Source organism: Tachyglossus aculeatus, chromosome 3 (assembly GCF_015852505.1).
Source record: "Tachyglossus aculeatus isolate mTacAcu1 chromosome 3, mTacAcu1.pri, whole genome shotgun sequence".
In the NCBI taxonomy this organism is placed as follows: domain Eukaryota; kingdom Metazoa; phylum Chordata; class Mammalia; order Monotremata; family Tachyglossidae; genus Tachyglossus; species Tachyglossus aculeatus.
The window spans coordinates 39,896,955-39,921,990 of NC_052068.1; the positions used below are offsets into that span (position 1 = coordinate 39,896,955).

The window sequence follows — 25,036 nt, forward strand, 5'->3', positions numbered from 1 at the left end:
CAAGATGCATCAGACCTAACTTGGTGCATAAACTGTCTCTCAGATCATTAGTGGAATTGTAACTTTGAAAATGGGCCACAAATTCTGCTGCTTTTTCAGGCTAGATTCAACCAAAATTAGTTCAGTGTTTTAAGGAAGCTTTTGATGAGAAAGTGTCAGCTATAATTCCCTACTGAGCTTATGTTTCACCAGCTAAGCAATATTTCAGAAGCCTGGAATGACCGAAAATTGTTCCACAATCTGGAAATCTGAATGTGGTACTTACCCACAACATAGCATGATTGAAGGCAGGCTGGATTAACCAAGGGAATGTGGGAAGTATAAGCCCTGGGTATTGGGGTGCACTGGATCTGAGACACCTTCCCTTGGGGATCAGGGAGCTCCCAATCAATCAATCAAAAGTATTTATTGAGTATTGTATGCCTGGAACTGAACTAGGCTCTTGAGAGAGTACAATACTGTAGAACTGGTAATTACAATACCTGTCCTCAAGGACCTTTATAGTCCACAGTCTAGAGATTCCCATTACTAGTTGTGGCCACCTGCTCTGCCCAAAATCTGATGATGACCCTCCTCATCTCCATGGGAGTAACCCCATCTCTTTAAGCCAGAAGTGGAGGCATCAGTCAGCAATCTGCAACTCCCTGGCCCACACCTGGAATCCGATAGGGTTTTTCCATTCCTGCTGGATCCTGAGTTTCTCCGTGGACAGGGAATGTGTCTGTCTATTGTTATACTGCACTTGCCCAAGCACTTAGTACAATGCTCTGCACACAGTATGTGTTGAATAAATATGATTTAATGAATGAATATTTCCAGCCTGAATCTTCTTTCCCTCCAGACTTTGGAGCCCAGTGAAGGCAGGGCAGGGGACCATCTGACTCTCAGCCCACCCAGACTATCCACCTGTCAGAAGGGCTGGGGCCAAGGCCAACGTCCAGACTCATGACCTGCTGTTGCTGCGTGAACCCACGAGAGCTGCCTAACCTTTGCATGGTTAGGGCCACTGTCGTCCTCTACCTCCTTCACCTCTTCCTGCTAATGCCTCTTCCCTTCCTTTCCTTCCCTGTTTTTCTCTCTCTGTTTTTCCAATCTTCCCCTCTCTTTTTTCTGCTCCTCCCGTTCTCCCCACAAGGGCCTCCCCACCCCTGATTTCACAGGTCCTGGTCTTCCCCAGACCTTAATCATCTGATCTTTGATTGAAATATATCCTCTTTTCAGCTCCAAGATTTAGCATCATAAAGGGCATAAATTGAGTCTCCTTGTATGAAAAATAAAGTCTTCATAAGTAGATGCTACCTGGTTTAATATTGTTGAATTCTCTTTCAATTGTCTCTTCAGAAGTCGATAGCATGAGATTTCGCACATAAAGGATTTTCACCGATGACATCGTGTCTTCGTCAACTTCAACTTCTGGCTCAGCCCAGTCTACCGCAATTGGATGTCCCCATAACTGAATCCTTCCTGTTGGAAATGGTGGTAGGTGCAGATTAGCAGAAGGAGTAATTACGGCATGTATTTCTGTAGCTTTATAGGCAGTTGGGTCCTTGAGGATTTCTGGGAGCCGGAGAGGAAAAACATTCACTATGAGCACTCTTTTCTCCTTTGCAGATGGTCACCTCAGAAGACATCCATAGGATATGAATTTGGTGCCTCCCCATGAACAGGGGTTACTCCTGAAAAAACTCAGTGTCCTTTGGGAACAGGGAAGGGGTAAGGTGGGAAATCTTCCTAAGGCAGTTTGGGACACTCTTTCAGGGGTTCAGAGAGCTGCTTTAGGCTGCAAGTACTCCCCCAGTGAGCTATGGAGTCCCACCAGTGAGGAGCCTGCAGACTGGACAAGCCCCCTCAGGCCATTCCCAGCTTCAGGCAGGCATGCTCCAGGGCCTAGGACCTCCTAGACCAAAAGGCTTTCCTGTCCCACCCAGTGTCTGGGCACCTGCTTTGTTTAGAGGATCTGTGATATTGTGTAGGAAAACCACACAGCTCTTCCATTTCAGGGATGTGTGTTTGTGTATGTGTTTGTGTGTGTGTGTGTGTTGAGTTATGTATTTTCAAAGAGGTGGTGGGTAGCTCATGTAAGATAGCTTGGACTCAAATGAGTAAATTGAGCAAGTAGAACTTAAATGACATGTCCAAGGTCACAGAGTAGACATGTGGTGAGGACTTCCAATCTCATGACTTCCAGAATAGACTTTTTTTTTCAGCTGAGACATGGCCAGAAGAACCCAGCTGTGGGGGAGGCTGAACCATTTCCCAAGGGTAATTTGAACTTCGGTGACAACTTAAAGATTGAAGAATCAGCCCAGAGCTCCTCTCTCTTCTGCTGCTAAAGAGATTTTTTATTTTAAATGAAATTTGTTAAGTGCTTACCATGTGCCAGGCACTGAACTAAGCGATAGGATAGACACAAGCTAATTAGGTTGGACACAGTCCATGTCCCACATGAGGGGTTCATAGCTTTAATCCCCATTTTACAGATAAAGTAACAGGCACAAAAAAGTTAAATGACTTGCCCAAGATCCCACAACAGACAAGGGGCAGAGCTGGGATTAAAACTCAGGTCCTCTGATTTCCAGGCCTGTGCTCTTTCCACTAGCCCAGGCTACTTCTATTGAGCTTTTTATATGACTTAGATTTAGCAATGGATAGGTTTTTCCTGTGATATTAACAACAAAAGCAATTTGGTATTTACCGCACTATGTGCCAAGCATTGTAATGTGCACTGAGGTAGTTATAGGATAATTAGGTCAGACACAGTCCCTGAACCACAGTTTAATGGGGAGGAATTTAATCAACATGTACAGATCAGTCAGTCAGTTAGTTGTATTTATTGTGCCTTTATTGTGTGTAGAACACTTTACTAAGCACTTGGGAGACTATAATATAACAATATAACGGACACATTCCCTGCCACAATGAGCTTACAGTCTAGATGAAGTAACTGAGGCCCAGAGATGTTAAGTGACTTGCCTGAAGTGACACAGCAGGAAAGCCATTGTCTATTATGTGGCTTTGGGCAAGTTTTCTGTGCCTCAGTTTCCTCATCTGTAAAATGGGGATTAAATCTTCCTCGCAACAGATTTAGACTATGAGCCCCATGTGGGACAGGGACTATGTCCAACCTAATTGCCTTGTATCTACTACAGCCCTCAGTACAGTGCTTGGCATGTAGCAAGCTTAATACTAGGAAGAAGAAGAAGAAGAAGGAGAAGGAGAAGAGGAAGAAGAAGGAGGAGGAGGAGGAAGAGGAGGAGGAGGAGGAGGAGGAGAAGGAGGAGAAGAAGAAGAAGAAGAAGAAGAAGGAGAAAAATAAGAAGAAAAATAAGAAGAGAAGAAGAAGAAGAAGAAGAAGAAGAAGAAGAAGAAGAAGAAGAAGAAGAAGGAGGAGGAGAAGGAGGAGGAGAAGGAGGAGGAGGAGGAGGAGGAGAAAGGAGGAGGAGAAAGGAGGACAAGGAAGAGGACGAGAAGGAGGAGGAGGAGGAGGAGGAGGAGGAGAAGGAAGAGAATGAGAAGGAGGACGAGAAGGAGGAGAATAAGGAGGAGGATAAGGAGAAAAAGTAGTTATTCTTATTCTTCAGAGCTGGAATTAGAAACCCAGTCCTCTGATTCCCAGGGTCATGCTCTTTCCACTAGCCCACGCTGCTTCCCACAAGCTACAACAACGTGTCAGAAAGTAAATTTAGCAATCTCAAATTTAGAGAATTGGAACTAATCAATCAGAAATGAGGTGATATGGTTTCCCAACAAAATAAACCCACATGTTTCTGTTCTGAAAATAAAGTTAGCAAAACACGTGCTGCATTCCAAAACTAATGAAGGAATGAAGTTTCAAGAATTGAAAAACTGCTTTTAATGAAGGTAGCAAGATATTCTCTAGGTTCAGAGTCTGAGATAAAGTCTGACATCACCTTTCTAGCAACAATAGCTATTTTGTTCATGCAGCGTTGTTAGGATTAGGAGAAAAACATCATATTACTTGCCAATTGGGTCAGTTTTAAAAAACTACAAAAACAGCATGAATTTTATCTGTTTAAAAATAGTTTTAGGAATTTTAAAATTTGGGATGGGATTGGGATGTTTCAAAGGGCAGAGGTTGGGGTGCTTATACCTGCTAAGGACTTGGGTCAATTCCACAAACTCTTACCCAAGCCTTTACCCATTACTTCAGAATACGTTTGCTCCAAGTTTAAATCACAGAGGGTCTCCCAACATCTCCCAGGGTTTTTTCAGATGTGTGAAGGGAAAGACTCTGTTCAATCATGTGAATCAGGGGAGATGAATCTCATGCCTCTTTGATTTTTTTTAATGGTATTTGTTAAGCACTTACTATGTACCAAACATCATACTAAGCTGGGGTAGATGCAAGATAATCAGGTTGGACACCTGATTATGCCAGTTGGAGCTCACAGTCTAAATTGGAGGGAGGAGAATTTAATCCCGATTTTACAGATGAGGAAACTGAGGCACATTGCAATTGAAGGACTTGAAATTAAATTCTCAACGTCACACAGTAGACAAGCAGTGGAGCAGGCATTAGAACCCATGTTCTCTGATTCCCTGGCTGGTGCTCTTTCCATTAGGCCATACTGCTTCCCTGCTTTCTTTAACCACAATAGTTTTCACTTTCATCAAACATAAATTCATGTCGGAGGGGAAAAAATGGAGAATTGGGTCACTTAGCAATGCCTATTTTTGGCCTAACAATTTTACCCATCTATGTCAGAATCCTGGGCCAATCAAGAGAATCTCTGATTTTCTTTCCTCCTAAACTTCTAGTGTTACTTGAGGACTTGATCTTAATTACATCCCAACTGCCCTTTGCTTTCTGTTTCCTCATCTCTCTCTCAAGAGTTTGGCGTTTGGAGCCCACTGTGGATGCAAACCTGCCTGTTTGATCTTAGTTGCCTCCTATATTTTTCTTGTTAGGTTCTCACCCTATAGGTGTTTCAATAACCAAACCAAACCCAAACGCCCAACACTTGTTCCATTCCAGGATTCCTCCCTGAGTTTATGGTTTAGATTTTTGATCTCGGCCTAGTTCATAATCACATGTAAATATTTAAAAGCTTTCAAAGGGAGATGACTAGAGTGCTCATTGTTCTTAACATGAGAAAAGGTAATTTCGCAAGGGACTTGAAAGAACATATCACAGGAGAGTTGCTGTGAATAAAGAGGGATATTTTCCAAGCAGAAAGGGAGTGCATGTCAAACAATGCATCCTATAGGAAAACAGCTAGTTCTCATTTTGGCCATCATGCTGGTAATTTTCACTGCAGACTCAATAAAGTGGAGAATTTCTGAAAATTTTAAGACTCTCCAGACCTTTGTTTAAAGAATAGGACAGTCTTGGTGGACATAGGACAGTCTTGACTGGACATGTACATAAGATTATTTTCCCTCTGGACATAGAGAAACAGAGGGAGCCTCAAAACAAAAATGAATGATTATTGGAGTGATCAGATACAATTTTATTCAGAAGGAATGATATGAATCTGGACAGAGTTTGCTCAATCCCATTTGAGCCACGCTAGTATTTCAAGGAACGATGAAAGGAGAGCGAGACTCAGAATTTGGTCCAGATTTCACATATTTTCATATAATAAAGCAAGACCTAGTGTGGTCCTTGTGCTGATTTTTATTTTAGATTCTCAAAATCACCAACAACCAAGATAGTGTTGTGGTTTCATTAGAAAGGGAAAGCAACAGAAACTTTGGAAAGCCTTTTGCCAACACTAACTCAAAATTTTACTGAAGTTTTTTTTTCTATATTTTCCCCAGGGAACCTTGTCAAACAAATCTCTCTTATGTCTCCAAATTAGTCCCCTTACCCTCTAGTCCTCCCTCCCCTCCACTTTGCTTTGAACATTTTCAAAAGGTTGAGTTTATTTAATGGAAACTACTCAGTGCATTCTGGGTCAGTATTGCTCTTTGTGTTGGTGTCTTTGTCCACCTTTTCAAATATCTCCTTCCAATTATCACCTCCCTTCCCCTTCATATACAACAGCAAGCATTCTCCCCACCTCCAAAGCCTTATTAAAAACATATCTCTTCTAAGAGGCCTCCCCTAAACCCTCATGTTCCCTCTTCCTCTGCATTGCCTATGCATTTGCATCTGAACCCTTTAAACAATTGATATTCATGACATTTTCAGCCCCACAGGATTTTATGTACATAACTGTTTATTTTAATGTCTTTGTCACCCTCTAGACTGTAAGCTCCTCATGTGCAAGGATCATGTCTACCAACTTTGTTGTACTCTGTTCTCTCGGGTGCTTAGTGCAGTGCTCTGCACACAGTGAGCACTCAGTAAATATCACTGAGTGATTAACTGATTAATTGGGCAAGGCATTTAACTTTGCCTTACCTCAACTTTCTTATTTGTAAAATGGGGATTCAATGCCTATTGTCTTTTCTATTTAAACTGTGAGTGCAGTGTAGGAACACCCTACAGTCAGATCAGAGCTGTGTCTGATTTGGTTATATTGTCACTACTCCAGTGCTCAGTATAGTTCTTGGCACATAATAATAAGGGTGGTATTTGTTAAGTTATTATTACTGTTATCATCATAATCATCATCTTATTATTATTGCAACACTGGGTGTCAACTTCAGGTCTTTTCCCTGTCCCCTTCCATATCATTGTTGAGTGCTTAATAAATGTCATAAAGATCAAGTAAGACCCAGAGCCCTCAGTGGCCACCTCCAAATAAGGGTGGGGGAAATCACCCCAAAAGTCCTCCTTCTGTAAGGGGGTCAGGGGAATGCCACTGAGTCATGTCAGGGGGGTGCCAGCTTGTCTAGGGAAGCAAGAGTTGCGTTTGTCCCTGCTGAGGCCTGAGGTTTCAACATATTTCTACACTGAATATATTGAACCTGGGTGGGGTTGGCCAGATGTCTCTGTTTTCTGTATAATTTTAACAAAAACTTTCAATAAATCTACCTCTTTTTCTTTTTTCTTTTTTTTTTTAGTCTTTCAAGGACCTCAAAGTGTACCATTCTAGCCAATCTGAACTTCATTTCAGCTGAGGTAAGAAGTGGTTTCCATCAGTTAACAGCTCAGCCTGGATTTCTGGCTCTAAGAGGAGCAACATGGTCTAATGGTTAGAACATGAGCCTAGGACTCAGGTGGACCTGGGTTCTATTCCTGGCTCCACCACTGGTCTGCTGTGTGACCTTGGGCAAGTCACTTCACTGCTATGTGTCTCATTTACCTCACCTGTAAAATGGGGATGAAAACTGTGTGCCCCATGTGGGGCATGGACTGTGTCCAACCTGCTTAGCTTGTATCTGTCCCAGAGCTTAGTACAGTGCTTGGCACATAGTAAGTGTTTAAGAGATACCATAAAAGCATAAAAGAGAAGCAGCGTGGCTCAGTGGAAAGAGCATGGGCTTTGGAGTCAGAGGTCATGGGTTCGAATCCCAACTCTGCCACATGTCTGCTGTGTGACCTTGGACAAGTCACTTAACTTCTCTGAGCCTCAGTTACCTCATCTGTAAAATGGGTATTAAGACTGTGAGCTCCACGCGGGACAACTTGATCACCTTGTATCCCCCCGGCGCTTAGAACAGTACTCTACACATAGTAAGTGCTTAACAAATGCCATCATTATTATTATCATTATAAAATAATGATCCATGTAATCTGGTAACTCTGGACAACATTCTGTCCTGGGTCAGTTCTCCTAGCCTCTTCGCACCTGAGCTTGTAAGTTCTGAAGTGTGCAAGTTCATTCATTCATTCATTCAATCATATTTATTGAGCAATTACTGTGTGCAAAGCAATATAATGAGTGCAAAGCATTGTACTGAGCGCAAAGCATTGTACTGAGCATTTGGGAGTTCTAGAGAAACAGTGAGGCCTAGTGGAAAGACCACAGGCCTGGGGGACAGAGTACCTGTGTTCTAATCCTGGTTCCACCACTTGTCTGCTTTATGACCTTGGGCAAATCAATTCCCTTTTCTGTGCCTCAGTTACCTCATCTGTAAAATGGGGATTAAAGCTGTGAACCCCATGTGGGACATGGACTGTGTCCAACCTGATTAGCTTGTATCTTCTCCAGCACTTAGGACAACGCTCTACAAGTACCATTGAAAATATGTGTGGACAAGGGATTGTATCCACCAACTACTGTACTCTCCCAAGCAGTTAGTACAGTGCTTCACAAAGTAAGCACTCAATACCATTGATTGATTGGTTGACTGACAAAGAAGGATGACAAAGTGGTTGATTCCTCACCCCAATCTGAGTGGGAGAGGCCACTCCAAAGCCTCAAAATCTCTGTAGCAACCAATCATGCTCCCCCACCAGCCAAATCACAATCAATCAATCAATCAATCAATCGTATTTATTGGGCGCTTACTGTGTGCAGAGCAATCACAGTGCTCTTTTCGGACTGCTTTTTTGTGCTCAGTGACGAATGCCTTGGGCATGCTTATAACAGTTTGCTAAACCCCAAAAGTTCTTAAATCAATCAATCAATCAATGGCATTTATAAGTGTTTATATGCACACAGTAATGAGCACTGTTCTAAGTGCTTCTGTAAGTACAAGATAATGGAGTTGGTAAATGTAATCCCTGCCAACAAGGAGCTTGCATTCTTCAGGATGCTGTTCCTACAGTTTCTTACATAATATTGTAACTAGATCATAGTTTATAATAATAATAATAATAAATACGGTATTTGTGAAGGATTTACTATGTGTCGCACACTGTTCTAAGTGCTGGGGTGGACACAGTTTAATCAGGTCAGACCCAGCCCCTGTCCCACAGGGCTCACAGTCCAAGTACCCAGGCTCAACCTCTGAAAGCAGGTACATTAGCCAACGAGCCTTACTGGGGGGATGCTCAGTGGGCATATTCTGTGGCGGAACCAGTGGAATGACAGTAATTAAACAATCCCAGCTGTAGGTGAATGTGCTGGCACCGCTCACGCTGTATTTGATTTCATTCTCAGCTTCTGTGGCTTAGTTCCCACTTTAATGATGAGTGGAGCTTGCTTTCTCTGCCTTTCTGTCACAAGAATGCGCCCCCATTTTTTTTGTTTGTAATCTCATGGTGTTGAAATCAGGTTTTAATATTTTTAGGTAGTTTCAAAGAAGCTTAACAAATGCCTTTATTGTTACTATTATTATTCTTACCAGGGATACCAAGCCTTTAGACTAAGGCTGACTGCTGGATGAATTGAGCTGGTGATGCTGCTTAAACAAAGGCTAAAGATTAATAATAATAATGATGATGACATTTATTAAGCACTTACTATGTGCAAAGCACTGTTCTAAGCACTGGGGAGGTTGCAAGGTGATCAGGTTGTCCCACAGGGGCTCACACAGTCTTAATCCCCATTTTACAGATGAGGTAACTGAGGCACAGAGAAGTTAAGTGACCTGCCCAAAGTCACACAGCTGACAATTGGTGGAGCCATTTGAACCCATGATCACCTGGGCTCTTTCCACTGAGCCACACTGCTTCAGATTGTCTGATACCTGAGATTTCTTGACTGCTGTTTGGTGCTACTTTCAGATGTCACCTTTCTAGATATTAAGTATGGCATCATGAGATTGCAATCAACGTGTACATTCAGTACAACAGACTCACAACTAACAACATTTGCATAGTAATAAGAATGAATTGAGCCAGATAATGTGCATTTAATCAATCACTCAGTAGTACCTATTCATTCATTCATTCAATCACATTTATTGAGTGCTTACTGTGTGCAGAGCACTGTACTAAGCGATTGGGAAGCACAAGTTGGCAACATATAGAGACGGTCCCTACCCAACAGCGGGCTCACAGTCTAGAAGGGGGAATTGAATGCTTTCTGTGTGCAGAGTACTGTACTAAGCACTTGGGAGAGTATAGTGATATAGAGTTGCCCTCCCTGCCCGCAAGGAGCTTAAATGCGATGACTAATAGTTTATACTATGAAAATACTGAGAATGTGAAAGATAAAGCAAACCTGTAGTTTCTGCACCAAAGCAAGAAAACTTTTGCTTTCTTTAGTGACGCAAGACGTGTGGAAAAGACCTTGCCTGAAAGAGAGGACCAGAGTGGGAATGTCTTTCCTAGAAGGAAGAGATGCAAACCTGGGAGCAGTTTTCTCCTGGCCATCGCTGCAGCTCGATGACTTTCATATTCCACAAAGGCGAAACCCCGGTTTTTTGTTTTATCCGCAGCACTAGGATAGACGATGACCTCTACAACCCCTTCGGTGACTTTTCTCATCTCAGCTAAGATTTCTTCTCTCTTTTTGGTTTTGGGGATCCCTCCGACGAACAAGCGGCAGTTGTCCACACTGGCACAGACTCCTAGGAGACGCCCATTCCTGCAAGAAAGCAGTCAGTGCAGCCAATCGCAATGAAGGCCAAACCTTTGATAATAATAATAATAATAATGATGGCATTTATTAAGCACTTACTATGTGCAAAGCACTGTTCTAAGTGCTGGGGAGGTTACAAGGTGATCAAGTTGTCCCACGTGGAGCTCACAGACTTAATCCCCATTTTACAGATGGGGTAACTGAGGCCCAGAGAAGTTAAGTGACTTGCCCAAAGTCACACAGCTGACAAGTGGCAGAGCTGGGATTTGACCCCATGACCCCTGACTCAAAGCCCGTGCTCTTTCCACTGAACCACGCACCTAACTCTAAAGCGTGGGTCTTCTGTAGAGGAAGTTAACGAGTAGGCTACTTGTTAAACACTTTCTATGTGCCAAACACCGTTCTAAGCTCTGGGGTAGACATAACTTAATCAGGTTGGACACAGTCTCTGTCCCACATAGGGCTCACACTCTTAATTACTATTTTACAGATGAGGTAACTGAGACACAGAGAAGTGAAGCGACTTGCCCAAGGTCACACAGCAGACAAAGTGGTGGAGTCAGGATTAGAACCCAGGTCCTTCTGACTCCCAGGACAGTGCTCTATGCACTAAGCCACAGGACAGTTGTGTGGTCAGAAAAATGGAAAGTCAAGTTTCGGTCATGCAGAGATGTGATTAGGGGGTAGGGGAATGAGGGAATGAAGACATTTCCCATTCATTCATTCAATCATATTTATTGAGTGCTTACTGTGTGCTAAGCACTGTTGTCAGTGTCACGAGGAAGAAGGGCTAAGATGGAGGCCAGCAGACATCTGTCATTGCTTACTTCAAAATCTGCGAAAATGCTGGTGATTCTGAATGTGGGGCAAATACAACTGAATCATAGTAATTGCAGTATCTGTTAAGCACTTACTAAACGCCAAGCACAGTGTAAAGTGCTAGGGTAGATGTTTCAGTTAGGTCAGACACTATCTCTGTCCCACACAGGCCTCACAGTATTACGGGAGAGGGTATTTTATCCCCATTTTACAAAGGAGGAGGCTGACACACAGAGAAGTTAAGTGTGTTGCCCACGGTCACATAACAGACAAGTAGTGGCTTGGATTAGAACCCAGGTCTCCTCACTCCCAATCCTTTGCTCTTTCCATGAGGCCACCCTGTGTGTGCACCCAAAACGCTATCCTATGGTATACTGTCACCTTTGCCATTTATAGGTCTTGGAATTGTTTTCAATTCTGCCCTGTGGAATAAAGAAGTTCCCTAAAACCTGGGTGAGGAAAACTATTCCATTTCTGTTTTCAGCGAACCAGGCTGGCCATCCACTGCCCAGGCCTCCAGAGTATTCCTTATAAACGCCACCTCGCTTATAGTAGTGATTTTCTATGATTTGAAAGAGATGAGGGGAGTGGCAGAGGGAAATGAAAAGGGTGATAGAGAAAATTACAAGGAGAGAAAAGGAAAAATATAGTATATATTTAACCAATATATAATATATATATGATAGCACAACCACCCAAAAAAAAAGAAAGAAGGGAAGACTAGAGCAGAATCCTGGCTCAATGGAAAGAGCGCAGGCTTGGGAGTCAGAGGTCATGGGTTCAAATCCCAGCTCCGCCAGTTGTCAGCTGTGTGACCTTGGACAAGTCACTTAACTTCTCTGTGCCTCAGTTACCTCATCTGTAAAATGGGGATTAAGACTATGGGCCCCACGAGGGACAACCTGATCATCTTGTATCCTCCCCAGCACTTAGAACAGTGCTTTGCACATAGTAAGTGCTGAACAAATGCCATCATTATTATTATTATCCCATTTTTCAGGGGATTAAAAGTATGGTACTCTGGGAAAAACTGACATAGTAAACGCTGAACAAATACCAAAATTAATACTGTTGGACGATGCATCAGCTAGGCAGCAGAATTACATACCTGAGTTAGTGTGCATCTCCCATATCTCAAAAACCTCCAATGGTTGCCCATTACTCTCTGCCACAAGCAGAAACTCGACCATTGACCTGATGATACCTGCTCATCTAATACCAACCTTCTCACTGTACCTCAACTTTGTCTATCTCGCTGCCAGCCTCTCACCCACACCCCGCTTCTGGCCTGGAATCCCTCCCTCTTCATATCTGATAGACAATTACTCCCTTCATTTTCAAAACCTTCTTGAAGGCACATCTCCTCCAAAAGTCCTTCCCTCCATCCTTTTCTCTTCTCCCACTCCCTTCTGTGTTGCCCTGACTTGCTCCTTTTATTCATCCCCCACCCCAGCCCCACAGCACGTATGGACATAGCTGTAATTTTATTTATATTAATGTCTGTCTTCCCCTCTATGCTGTAAGCTCACTATGGGGTGCAAGTGTTTGTTATATTGTTATATTGTACACTCCCAAGCACTTAGTACAGTGCTCTGCCACACAGTTAAGTGCTCAATAAATACAACTGACTGACTGTCAGCTCTCTCCCTTACTCACCTCACTCCTCTCCCACTACGACCCAGATTGCACACACTTTGCTCTTCCCAAGCCAACCAACCACCATGCCTCATTGTCATCTCACCCACCATCAATCTCTTGCTCCCTCCTCCCTCCTGCTGGGAACTCCCTCCCTCTTCACATGTGACAGGCCACTGCTCTTCCTACTTTCAGAACTCTACTAAAATCACACCTTCCCCAGAAGGCCTTCACTATCATCTCTCATTTCCCCACCATATTTCCCCCCTACTCCCACTCCAGCACTTCCACATCACCTACCACTTAGGCATTCACCCCTCTGAACCCCACTCCCCTTAGCCTGTATGTCCACATCTTTAAACTCTATTGCTGGCTCCTGATCATAACGTATTCTGGTGTCTGCTTCCTCAACTAGATTGTAAGGCCATTCAGAGCAGGGATTATGTCTATTAACCATTCCACAAGTGCTCAGTACAGTATCTGCATAGAGAAAAGCACTCAATAAATAGTATTGATTCATTCTTTTAAGTATTGTCCAAATTCATGATGGTTCTGAATTGTATAATTGTATGTTTTTTAAAAATTCAGGTTTATTACACAACTATGATTTTGGGTGTATTTCCCTTTATCGAGCTTACTCATCTTTCAGGTGTCTTTAGCTGCCTATATACTTCTCTGTATCTTTAAAGCTGCCTCTCATGCAATTGAAAAGACAAAAGTGCTTTCTTCCCGCAGAATCCTGATGCTTCATTCTGTTCTCTGCATATTCTCCTGCCACCTACAGGACTTGCGGCTTTGTAAACCAGTTTAGAACAAATCTTTCCCTTAAACAAGAAGTTGCACTTTGGCACCACTTGAATGGGACAGGGAAGAAGTAGTGTTATACAAACTTAGTAACCATGTTTTGTTAAGGCCCTGTAGCCAATTAGGACATTGCAGATATTCTGTCCACATTATCTTGAAATGATGGAGTCTGTAAAAATCCATTACACATTCTCAACTGATATAGGTATCAGGAATGGCAGATGAGAGAAGCAGTGTGGCTCAGTGGAAAGAGCACGGGCTTTGGAGTCAGAGATCAGGGGTTCGAATCCTGGCCCCGCCACATGTCTGCTGTGTGACCTTGGGAAAGTCACTTAACTTCTCTATGCCTCAGTTACCTCATCTGTAAAATGGGGATTAAGACTGTGAGCCCCATGTGGGACAACCTGATCACCTGTATCCCCCCCCAGTGCTTAGAACAGTGCTTTGCACATAGTAAGCACTTAACAAATGCCATTATTATTATTATTACTATTGTTTCCAGAAGTCTGGAGGGAATTCAGGTTCCCTCCAGATATATGGTCTTTGTCCAATTCTCACTTGTTTATTCTTTCCCCTCTAGACAGGAAGCTCCTTGTGGGCAAGAATTTCACCTACCAACTTGGTTGTATTGTACTTTCCCAAGTGTTTAATACAGGGCTGATTGATTAGTACAGCGCTCTGCACTTAGTAAGCACTTAATAAATACTGTTACTTCTACTACAAAGGTGAGCCCAAGTCTTGGCTCTAACTCCAGTTCTAATTCTAAAGAATAATACAGCTAAAACATAATTGAGAGGCTATTTACTGCTTCCAAATTCCAGATGCTTCCCTCTACAAGCAGAGGCAGTAGATCTTCAGGTTTCCAAGGCACCCTGAATCCTAAGTGACAGTGTCCCTGAATGTTCTCAAGAAATGCAAAAAAAAATCAGTCACATTTATTAAGTAGTTACTGTAAGGATAGCACTGGACTAAATGTTTGGGAGAGTACAGTACTAAGGAGTTGATTGATGCCTTCCTTGCCTGCATGGAGCTTACAGTCTAGAGAGGAAGACAGACATTATGTACAGATATGTACATAAGTGCTGTGGGGTACAAATCCAAGTGCAAAGGTGATGCAGAAAGGAGAGGAAGTTAGGGAAATGAAGCTTATTTGGGGAAGGCCTTTTGGAAGAGATATTATTTTATAAGACTTTGAAGGCAGGGAGAGTGATCATCTGTTGGATATGAAGAGGGAGGCAGTTCCAGGCCAAAGGGAGGAGGTGGGCAAAAGGGGTCAGTGGCAGAATAGATGAGATTGAGGGACAGAGAGTAGTTTGGTGAAGTGTGAGAGAGTGGAGTGTGAGGATTGGGTTGTAGGAGGAGATCAGTGACATAAAGCAGGAGGAAGAGATTGAGCTGAGTGCCCTAAATCTGATGGTAAGGAGTTTCTGTTTGATGTGCAGATGGACGTGCAAACATTGGAGGTTTCTAAGGAATGGGAAGATATGGACTGAATGATCTTTCAGAAAAATGATCTGAGCAACAAAGTGAAGTATGGACTGGAGTGGTTAGAGACAGGAGACAGGGAGGTCCATGAGGAGGCTGATCCAATAGTCAAGGCAAGATATGAAAAATGCTTGGATCAGCATAGTAGCAGTTTGGATGCAGAAAAAAGGGTGGATTTTGGTGATGTTGTAGAACTGACAACATCAGTCCTATTCACTGTTTTATTTATTTTGTCAGTGATGTCCATCTAGCTTTATTTCTATTTATTCTGATGACTTGACACCTGACCTCATGTTTTGTTTTGTTGTCTGTCTCCCCCTTCTAGACTGTGAGCCCGTTGTTGGATAGGGACCATCTCTATATGTTGCCAACTTGTTCTTCCCAAGCACTTAGTACAGTGCTCTGCACACAGTAAGTGCTCAATAAATATGATTGAATAAATGAATGAATGAACTGACAGGATTTGGTAACAGATTGAAGATGCAGGTTGAGTGAGAGAGATGAGTTAAAGATAACAACAAGGTTATGGGCCTGCACGACAGGGAGAGTGGTAATGATGTCTACAGTAATGGAAAGTCAGGTGTGGGGGATAAGGTTCAGATGGGAAGATGAGTTCTGTTTCTAGACTGTAAGCTTGTTGTGGGCAGGTAACGTCTACCAACTGTTACATTGTACTCTCTGAAGTTCTTAGTATAGTGCTGTGCACACAGTAAGCACTCAATAAATTCGGTTAATTAGTTGATTGGACATGTTAAGTTTGAGGTGATAGTGGGACATTCAAATATAGATGACCTAAAAGCAGGAGGAAATGTGAGGATTGAGAGAAGTTCAGAGGAGTTCTGTTTCTAGAATGTAAGCTTGTATGGGCAGGGAACATATTTGCTAATTTTGTTGTATTGTCCTTGCCTGAGCGCTCTGTACAGCACTCTGCACAAAGTAAGCACTCAATAAATACCATTGATTGATTGAGAAGTAGAGAGGTCATGGCTGGAGAGGTAGATTTGGGAATGATCTGCATAGAGATAGCAGTTGAAGTCATGGGAGTGAATGAGTTCTCTGAGGAGGTGGTTGTAGATGGAAACTAGTAGGGGAACCAAAACTGAGCCTGGAAGGACTCCCGAAGTTAGAGGAATATTGCCCCTAATTTGCCTTTCTCTTCAAGTAGTAAATTTATTCTCACCTGATTTCATAATTATTCAGTTGTTTAATTGCATTCTTGGCCTCCTGTTTATTAGAGAATGTTACGAAGGCATAACCCCGATTGTTACCATTGAAGTCCATCATCATCCTCATTTCGTAGATTTTACCAATCTGAAGGATCAGGGAAAGAAGAAAAACCATAACTCTCACAAAAAAATTAAAACATAAAATGCTGTATTTCCTTAAAGGGAATTGTAACACGGAGGCTCCTTTCTGAATGATAATGGTATTCATTCATTCATTCATTCATTCATTCAATCGTATTTATTGAGCGCTTACTGTATGCAGAGCACTGTACTAAGCGCTTGGGAAGTCCAAGTTGGCAACATATGGAGACGGTCCCTACCCAACAGTGGGCTCACAGTCTAGAAGGGGGAGACAGACAACAAGACAAAACATATTAACAAAATAAAATAAATAGAATAAATATGTACAAATAAAATAGAGTAATAAATACATACAAACATATATACTTATATATACATGTATACAGGTAACTAACTGTACATACTGTATACTTAGGACTGTTAGCCCCAAGTGGGACAACCTGATTACCTTGTATCTACCCCAGTGCTTAGAATGGTGTTTGGCACATGGTAAGCGCTTAACAAATACTATAATTATTATTACTTGGCACGTAAGTCCTTAACCAAAATCACAATTAATAATAATAATAATAATAATAATGGTGGCATTTGTTAAGCGCTTACTATATGCAAGCACTGTTCCAAGCGCTGGGGAGGTTACAAGGTGACCAGATTGTCCCACGGGGCGCTCACAATCTTAATCCCCATTTTACAGATGAGGTATTAAACAACTTACTATGTTCCAAGCACTGTGGTAAGTCCTGGGATAGATACAGGATAATCAGATTGGACACAGTTCCTGTCTCAGACAGGTCACAGTCCAAGAGGGAGGTAAACTGGTTTTTATCCCAATTTTACAATGTTGATACCGAGGCTCAGAGAAGTTAAGTGACTTACCAAGTTCACACAGTAGACAAGGACCAGAAACAGAACTAGAACCAAAGTTTCCTGACACCTGGTTGCCAATTCTTTCTGTTAGGCCATGCTGAATGGACTTGGTATGCTTCCTTTTTGGGAAGCAAGATGTCTTCATCTCTCTCTTTTTTTTAATGGCATTTATTAAGTGCTTACTATGTGCAAAGCACTCTTCTAAGCGCTGGGGAGGTTACAAGGTGATCAGGTTGTTCCACGGGGGGCTCACAGTCTTAATCCCCATTTTACAGATGAGGAAACTGAGGCCCAGAGAAGTGAAGTGAATTGCCCAAAGTCCCACAGCTGACAAATGGCGGAGCTGGGGTGAGAATCCATGACCTGTGACTCCAAAGCCAGTGCTCTTTCCACTGAGCCACACCGCTTCTCAATACAATGTATTGAGTACAATACAATGGAGTTGGTAAAAACTTACAGTCAAGAGGGGAAGACAGACGTTAACATAAATAAATACTTTATACTATATAATTAATAGAAATGTACATGACTGCTGTGGGGTTGAGTGTGGGGCAAATATCAAATGCCCGAAGGTCCAAAGCCCTGCATCATACATGATGCAGGTGGGAAAGGGAGCAGGGCAAAAGAGAGCCTAATCAGGGTTGGCTTCCTGGAGGAGATGAGACCTTAATAAGGCTTTGAAGATGGGGAGAGTAGTGGTCTTTATGATTGTGAGTACTTCCTATATTGTACTTCCCCAAGCCCCAATGCTCGAACAATTCAGCAGTCAGTATTAATTAATTCTTCTGGGTTGGGTCTAGCCTTGTCTGACTCTTGAACAAAATCAAGCAAAATAAAGACTAAATTCATTTGAGGGGGCCAATCGTTTTCAGTTGGCACCATGCAATCTTTTGATGAAAGGAATGGTCTCTATCCCATTTTGAAAAAGGTGGAGCAAGGAAAGTGTAGCACTTTGACCTGTCTCTGGAATCTGAGCGTATACTTGCTTCCACATGTTGAAAAGTTTGGTTCAAGGCAGTCATTCTCCCTAACTCCCGTTCAGTGTTTCCTCTTTCTTTAATCACAGCACATCACTCTGAATCAGTAGCTTCTCTATTCTACTCTGGAGTTTTCCTTTCTATTTAATAGCCAAGGCCGGGCTGCAGGATAAATACCTGGAGGGATTGGAAAGTGGGAAGAGAGATTTGAGGGTTATCCAACTCTGTTGTCATTGATTGACTATTTCCTCATCTCTATCAATCTGCATTTTTGTGATACCTCTCTCTGCAGCTTTAGATAATGATTATTTTGTCAGGGTTGGAAGAAGCCAGTTGATATGAAAAAAACAAATCATTTTTCAATGCTGTTCATTTCACTGTCCTTCTAGCAGGAATCCTCATTTGTAAGGCTTTGGCTATTGTAAAGGTTCTGTCACAGTTCAATCTTTAAGTACTTTTACAATTTAGAGTTTGTTCATAGATCAAATTATATCCTTTAAAACGCAAGCAGTTTTTCCGATTTAAACACAATTCTTCATCAGAGTCTGTTTGTAGTAAGCTTGTTGTGGGCAGGGAACATATCTAACAACTCTGATATAATATACTCTCCCGAGTGCTTAGTACAGTGCTCTGCACACAGTTAGTGCTCAATAAATGCCACGGATTGACAGTGAGTAATAATGATTCTGAAATTTCAGTGCTTACTATGTACCATGCAATGTACTAAGCACTGGAGCAGATACAGAATATGCAGATCAGACACAGGGAGAAAACACGTATTCAATTTTATTGATGAGGAAAGGTACATTAAGAAACTACAGACTAGGCTGTCCTTCTTACATCTTTGCTTTGGAGTAGGAGTAACATCCCTTACGTTTCCCTTCAGTAATCTACTATGGGTTCTCATCCATTAATTTATCCAATTCCTTGATCCTTGAAAAGTAAATGCGGTACTCTTTCTTAGTTCTTTATAGCATTGGATTTAGTAATCAAATGTTGTAAAGAAAAAATTAAACAATAGATGTAATTCTTTCTTGAACTGGAATGAGGCAGAAATGACATTAACAACTCCCCCCACAAAACAGATTTCTGCCCAGATTAATATATGGCAGTAAACAGTTTGTCTATTACTTCATTGATATTACAGAAATCAAAAAATTTTTCCCTTTGAGTATTTTCTTTGTCTATCAATTTCAAAAGATACTTTAAAAATGAAAGCTCTTCATTCTCCACATAAGATTGTTAGGACTGTTGAAGAAGCATGTCTTATTTTTATTGTGTGGAGGAAGCTTTTCACTGGTTTAGCAAAACTTTTTTTTGTAACTATCAAAGTTTTCAAAGGTCACATGTTTCAATGACACAATGTTATTCATTGACAAGGAGGACATTTTAAAGAAAAAATACACTTAATGAAATTCTAATTTGACTGCATGCTTTGTGGTCGAGAGAGCCATTCATTAGATTTTCATTAAGAACCAAAGAGCAGGTGTAAAACAGAAAAGTGGGGCAATAATCCCATGGGTAGAGAGTGCAAGATGGAAAATAGCGATTGCAATTGTAACTCACTTTTTCACATAATGGTATAAGTTCATCTTCAAAAAGATCTCGGGGTAATTTTCCCACAAAAATTTCACAGCCCCTCTCTGGGGCAGCAGCCTCCCAACCTGGGGGAGGACCACCATATTTCCTCTGTCCATTTTCCTGCAAAGGAGAAGAAAAGATAGTCACAACATTTGAAACGCAGAACTTTGACTGAAGAATCACAATTCCTACTAAAGAGTTCATTTTCCTGGAGGAGCTGGGATCCCACTGCCTCAGCTAAATGCTAAAATTATTATTACTATTGTGGTATTTGAAGTGCTATGTGCCAAGCACTGTATTAAATGCTGGGGTGGGTAAAATGCAATCAGAACAGATGCATTTCCTGTCCCAGTGAGGGCTCAAAGTCTGTGGTGGAGAAGAGTGAATATTTTATTCCCATTTTCAACAGATGAGGAAACTAGGGTACAGAAAAGTGACTTCTTTAAAAGGTATTTGTTAAGTGCTTACTATATGTCAAGCGCCCTTCTAATTACTGGTGTAAATGCAAGTTAATCAGGTTGGACACAGTCCCTCTCTCATACGAGGCTCACAATCAAAGTAAGAGGGAGAGCAGGTATTTGATCCCCATTTTACGGATGAGGTAACTGAAGGCCAAAGCACTTAGTACAGTGCCTGGCACATAGTGAGCGCTTAACAAATACCATGACAAATGACCATCTATATCCTCAAATTTCCACTCTGGTATGTGTTTCCTCAAAATTAAAGTTTTGCATTTCACATAGCAAAAGTACTGTGAAATATTCTCAGTTCAAGGAAACATGTTTTATTTTGACTCCTTTGAATTCCATCACAGAGAAATACAGATGTCTGATGTTCATTGAATCATGGGTATTTTTGTTGTTGGAAGTAGGAATCCAAAATCTACAGAATCCAAAATTCCATCCAACCATAGTTAACAGCTAATATTCCTGGTTATTATCACGTTTGACTATGCATATCTGATTATGTTTTGAATTAGCAAATAATTTAAAATCCTTTTATCTCTTGCCCTTGCTGCTTTGTCCTCATTTCTAAAATTCAAAATGGCTGGGATAGAGTATTAATGGGTGAATTTACTTGGTTGAGCAAAGCTAGTCTGTGCCTCTAATAGAGAATTTAGTTATCAAGGGGTAAGGATTGATCAATCAATCAATTGAGTGCTTACTATGTGCAGAGCACAGTATTAAGCACTTGGGAGAATACATTACAACATAATTAGCTGGCACGTTCCCTGCCCATAATGAGCTTACAGTCTAGAGAGAGATCAGACACTATTATGAATAAATAAGCAATTTATAATATATAATTCAAAGTTATGTACATAAGTGCAGTGGGGTTGTGGTTGGGGTGAATCGCAAACGTGCAAAGGTCACAGATTTAAGTACATAGGTAACACGGAAGGGAGAGTGAGCCGAGGAAAAGAGGGCTTAATGGGGAAAGGCCTCTTGGAGGAGATGTGACCTTAATAATGCTTTGAAGGTGGAGAGAATGGTAGTCTGGTGTATACAGAGGATGAGGGAGTTTCAGGCTAGAGGGAGGATATGGGAAAGGGGTTGGTGGCAAGATAGATGAGTTCTGGGCATGGGTAAGCTGGTCTCCTAGACTGTGAGGCCGTTGTTTGGTAGGGACCGTCTCTATATGCTGTCAACTTGTACTTCCCAAGTGTTTAGTACAGTGCTCTGGACACAGTAAGCACTCAATAAATACGATTGAATGAATGAATGGAGGAGCAGAGTGTGCTGGCTGAGTTGTATTGCGGAGGGAGAAAAGTTGTTTTATTACTTGTTTCCTTCCCATAGAGCCCTTTAAGATTGGTTTAATCTTTGGAGTTGATATTTGAATAAGGAAACCAAGAGAGCTCCTCAAACCTAGGCACATTTGCTGGAGTTGGGCTGTTAGTTGGAAGAAACGGGTAGTTGGTTTAGAGATGTCTCTGACTGAATTCACAGAATAATTTTTGCTGGAAAACTTGCCAATCCCTTAATAGAATAGCGGTGGTCTCACCATAATTACAATATAAACTGTTGTGATTCGAAAGGGAATGTATCATAAAGTAAATCAGAGAGGAGTTGTCAGTATTTGAACTGGACTTTTTAAGTATTGGGTCCATGGTATTTTATATACTCTGTTTTACAACATTCCAAATGGCAGTGTCATCTGCTGAAACCAAAACAAAAAAAACTGCTGTTTCCTTTTTTTATGGTTTGTATTGAGCGCTTTATTAGTGCTTTATTCAGTCCATGTCCCACATGGAACTTACAATCCTAATCCCCATTTTATAGATAAGGGAACTGAGGCACAGAGAAGTGAACTGATTAGTCCAAGGTCACATAGCAGACAAGTGGCGGAGCTGGAATTAGAATCCAAATCCTTCTGACTCCCATGCCTCTTCTATATCCACTAGGCCACACCGCTTCTTAACTTACTTAACTTCTTTGTACCTCTTTCCTCAAATGTAAAATAGTTTAATATACCCTTTACCCTCCACTGAGATTGTGAGCTGATGTGGTACGGGGATTGTGTCTGACCTAGTTGTATTGTATCTACCTCAGTGCTTGGCATATACTAAGTGCTTAACAAATACTACTAGTATTACAACTATTAACTAGATTATTTTTGTATGGCTAAAATATTTTTCTGTGGGCACACCTATTTCTTTTATAAAGTAGAAAAAGACTCTCAGGGATTGACTAAACTCACACCGGACAGAACACGGTTTAACCTTCCTCCCTTCCTGTTTACCTCAGCTGAGAATGGCTGTACAGTCAAGACCACCCATGACACTACACTCTCAGGCTCCTGCCCAGAGTCCTTGTGTTGGAAAATAGCTCCTGATAACTCTTCCAATTCCTGGGTATACTGAAGATTTTTACCTAATCCTGGCACGTGCACTCTCTCGGGGACTTTTCTCTGACACTGAATCACTATTTCATGAAGAGCTATTCACGCTTCAAACAGCACCTCAGGATGTTAGAGAGGGGGAAAAAAAAGATTCTGAGATTTTAAATAGTCTTGACTTGACTGGCTTAGGCAAAGTGTGTGGGTCAGTGAACCAAGAGTTTAATCCTTTCCATGCAAAAAATTATATTTAAAGAACTGATCCCTGCCTTAGGGTAGGGTATGTCTGACAGAAGCTCACAGAATAGGTAACTCTTAATACCGGTGGTAGGGCATGGAGTCCGAAGAGGCTCTGAAGGTAATATTTTCCTCTCACATAAGAGTTGACAATATGTGTTTGTATAACAAATGAATAGGGAAGAATATAACCTTAAAGTTACAAATGCCAGTGTATTTTCCATCTACCTTACTAAGGCCAGCCTACTGTCATCTACAATATGGTTCAGCTCTTCTAGAATACAGGAGACAGTAGGTAAGAGAAAGGTATCTTTGGGCAAACATATCAGGGAAGTTAAACCAACCTAGATTTTGGTAGGGATGGAGGGTTTAATTCGAATTGGATTAACCCTGGTATTATTTCCTGGTAAACTGCCCTATCTCATATTAATAATGGTAGTATTTCTTAAGTGCTTACTCTGTGTCAAGCACTGGGGTAGTTCCTCTATAATCTGATCAGATACAGTCTCTGTCACATATGGGGCTCAGAGGAGTTAAGTGACTTTCTCAAGGCCACACAGCAAATGAAAGGAAGAGCCAAGATTAGAGAGCCTGGATTCTAATAATAATAATAATAATAATGCTGACATTTATTAAGCGCTTACTATGTACAAAGCGCTGTTCTAAGTGCTGGGGAGGTTACTAGGTGATCAGGTTGTCCCACGGGGGCTCACAGTCAATACCCATTTTACAGATGAGGTAACTGAGGCACAGAGAAGTTAAGTGACTTGCCCAAAGTCACACAGCTGACAATTGACGGAGCTGGGATTTGAACCCATAACCACTGACTCCAAAGCCCGTGCTCTTTCCGCTGAGCCATGCTGCTTCTCTGACTCTGCCATGTGTCTGCTGTATGAACTCGGGCAAGTCATTTAATTCCACTGACCTCTTGCTCCACCCCATCTCACCCACTTACCAACAGTAACACACTTGATTTTATCATCTCTAGTGACTGTACAAGCCCTACCCTCACCAATTCTGAAATCCCTCTCTCCAACCACCTCACCTGCCTTCTCTCCCATTCATCTCCCTCCCTGCAAATCTGTCCTGTTCTTCCACAGACCTCTCCGATATTTTGACCCCATCCAATTTTCTCAAGCCATCGCACCCCATACCCAAATTACCTTCCCTTCATGTCCAAATTGATACCCTCAACACCACCCTCTCTGTTGAACTCATTCCCTCCCCTATCCCTTCTCTGATCTTGAACCACCAACCCACAGTCATGGATCACATTCCGCTTCCTTCGTTCCTGTACACAGGCAGCAAAGCACTACTGGCAGAAATCCAGATGCCAGACCAACCTCATCCACTTTAAAATCATCCTTGCCTGCTTTAACTCTGCCTTCTCCTCTGCCCAGCAACATTTTTTCTCCATCCTTATTGACTCTCAAGCCCGCTGCCCTAGCCAGTTTCAATGTTTAATTATCTCCTCAAATCCCCTGTCTACCTGTCACCCCCATCTCTTGCCTGTAATAACTTGGCCATGTGCTTAAGTGAAGAAATTGAAGTCATCAGGTGTGATCTCTCTAAAATCCTCCCTGCTCCTCTCCAGTACCTCCCTCCTCCTGTCCCTTCAACTCTCCCTTTCTAGAGGTATCTCAACAGGAGGTCTCCTGCCTCCTTTCAAAATGCACCCCCCACCTGTCCTTCTAACCCCATTCCTTCACACCTTATTGAAGTGCTTCCCCCACCCCTTGACTGCCATCTTCAATTCTTCACTTTCCAATGGTTTTTATCTTACTGCTTTCAAATATGCCCATCTCCCCCAACCCCCCCCCCCCAAATCCTCCCTTTACTCCTCAGCTCTCTCCAGTTATCCACCCATCTTCCTCCTACCATTTCTCTCCAAACCCCTTGAGCAAGCTGTCTACACCTGCTGTCTCAACATCATCTCCTCTAATTCTCTCCTTGAATCCTGGCTTCCAATCTGGCTTCTGCTTCCTTCACTCCATGAAAGTATACTTTCAAAGATCACCAATGATCTCCTTCTTGACAAATCCAACAGTCTCTATTACAATCTAATCCTTCTTGACCACTCATCTACCTTCGACACTGTCAACTCCCCCCTTCTCCTGGACACAATATCCCACATTTTTATGGTATTTGTTAAGCACTTACTATG

At 42.0% G+C, this 25,036-nt stretch overlaps 1 protein-coding gene across 2 annotated transcripts in view; it reads right to left on the reverse strand.

The window, feature by feature from the left end:
• The window catches only part of A1CF (APOBEC1 complementation factor), a 133,644-nt gene that overhangs the window by 46,693 nt on the left and 61,915 nt on the right, over positions 1 to 25,036 (reverse strand). For both annotated transcript variants that reach the window (XM_038744037.1, XM_038744036.1), the window contains exons 3-6: positions 19,783 to 19,917; positions 16,246 to 16,376; positions 10,090 to 10,328; positions 1,300 to 1,464 (exon numbers count right to left, since the gene is read on the reverse strand). In XM_038744037.1, coding sequence (XP_038599965.1) covers positions 1,300 to 1,464; positions 10,090 to 10,328; positions 16,246 to 16,376; positions 19,783 to 19,917 — 670 coding nt within the window. The remainder of the gene's footprint in view (positions 1 to 1,299; positions 1,465 to 10,089; positions 10,329 to 16,245; positions 16,377 to 19,782; positions 19,918 to 25,036) is intronic.